Source organism: Aphanomyces invadans (assembly GCF_000520115.1).
Source record: "Aphanomyces invadans strain NJM9701 unplaced genomic scaffold supercont1.30, whole genome shotgun sequence".
In the NCBI taxonomy this organism is placed as follows: domain Eukaryota; phylum Oomycota; class Saprolegniomycetes; order Saprolegniales; family Verrucalvaceae; genus Aphanomyces; species Aphanomyces invadans.
This window is the reverse complement of record NW_008580175.1, coordinates 702340-703209: the sequence shown is the minus strand read 5'-3', so window position 1 is coordinate 703209 and position 870 is coordinate 702340. Positions and strand designations below refer to the sequence as shown.

The 870-nt window shown below is 59.1% G+C and overlaps 1 protein-coding gene across 1 annotated transcript; it reads left to right on the top strand.

The window, feature by feature from the left end:
- Positions 1–30: 30 nt before the first annotated feature.
- On the top strand, positions 31–870 carry H310_11311 (hypothetical protein; the record flags this gene model as incomplete). Its single annotated transcript, XM_008877920.1, has 1 exon — positions 31–870. The coding sequence occupies one exon, from the start codon at positions 31–33 to the stop codon at positions 745–747; it is 717 nt and encodes a 238-aa protein (XP_008876142.1). The 3' UTR covers positions 748–870.

Below are 870 nucleotides of genomic sequence, written 5' to 3'. Positions count from 1 at the left end.
GTGCTGGTCGAAGCGGGCAACTCCGTGTGGATGAACTACCGGTCGGGTGTGGTCGATTATTGCCCCGGGTCGTACTCGGACCACGCCGTCGTCGCCGTGGGCTACGACGAGGGCTCGTATAAGCTCCGCAACTCGTGGGGCGCTGACTGGGGCGATGCCGGATACATCCGCGTCAGGCGCGGCGTGAGCGGCAAAGGCATGTGCAACGTTGCCGAGGACGTCGTGTTCCCCAAGATCGAAGGCAGCACTCCCACCAAGACGCCATCACCCACGACCAAGCCCACCCCGACGACTCCTCAACCGGACGTGTGCGCCAACTGCACCGGGTGCTTCTACACTCTGCGGAACGAGTGTTTGACTGCCGAGTACGACAAGGAGTACTGCGACGAAAACAGTGATAAGTTTGGCATGGTCTGGTGCGGTGACAGTCCTACTCCCAAGCCCACACCGACGACTCCTCAACCGGACGTGTGTGCCGACTGCATCGGGTGCTTCTACCCTGACGCGAACAAGTGTTTGACTGCCGAGTATACCAAGGATGCCTGCGACTTCTACAGTGCTCAGTTTGGCACGGTGTGGTGCGGTAACAGTCCTACTCCTACTCCCAAGCCCACCTTAAGTCTTGGCTGTGGCGCGTGCGACGTGTGTTACGATCCGGCCGCTGATCAATGCTTCGAAAGCAGCATCAGCAAAAACGACTGCCAAGCCTCGGCCTCGACCAAGGGCTATTTGTGGTGCGGCAACTGATTGGTAAAGCCTTGCCGCCTGCGTGCATGATCGTTTGTGTGTCGCCGCCGTAGGAGTTAACTCTCTCGAATATTGGCGTTGCCGTCGTGATCAGCTGCTCGAGTCGGATTCTCGGCTTGGAAA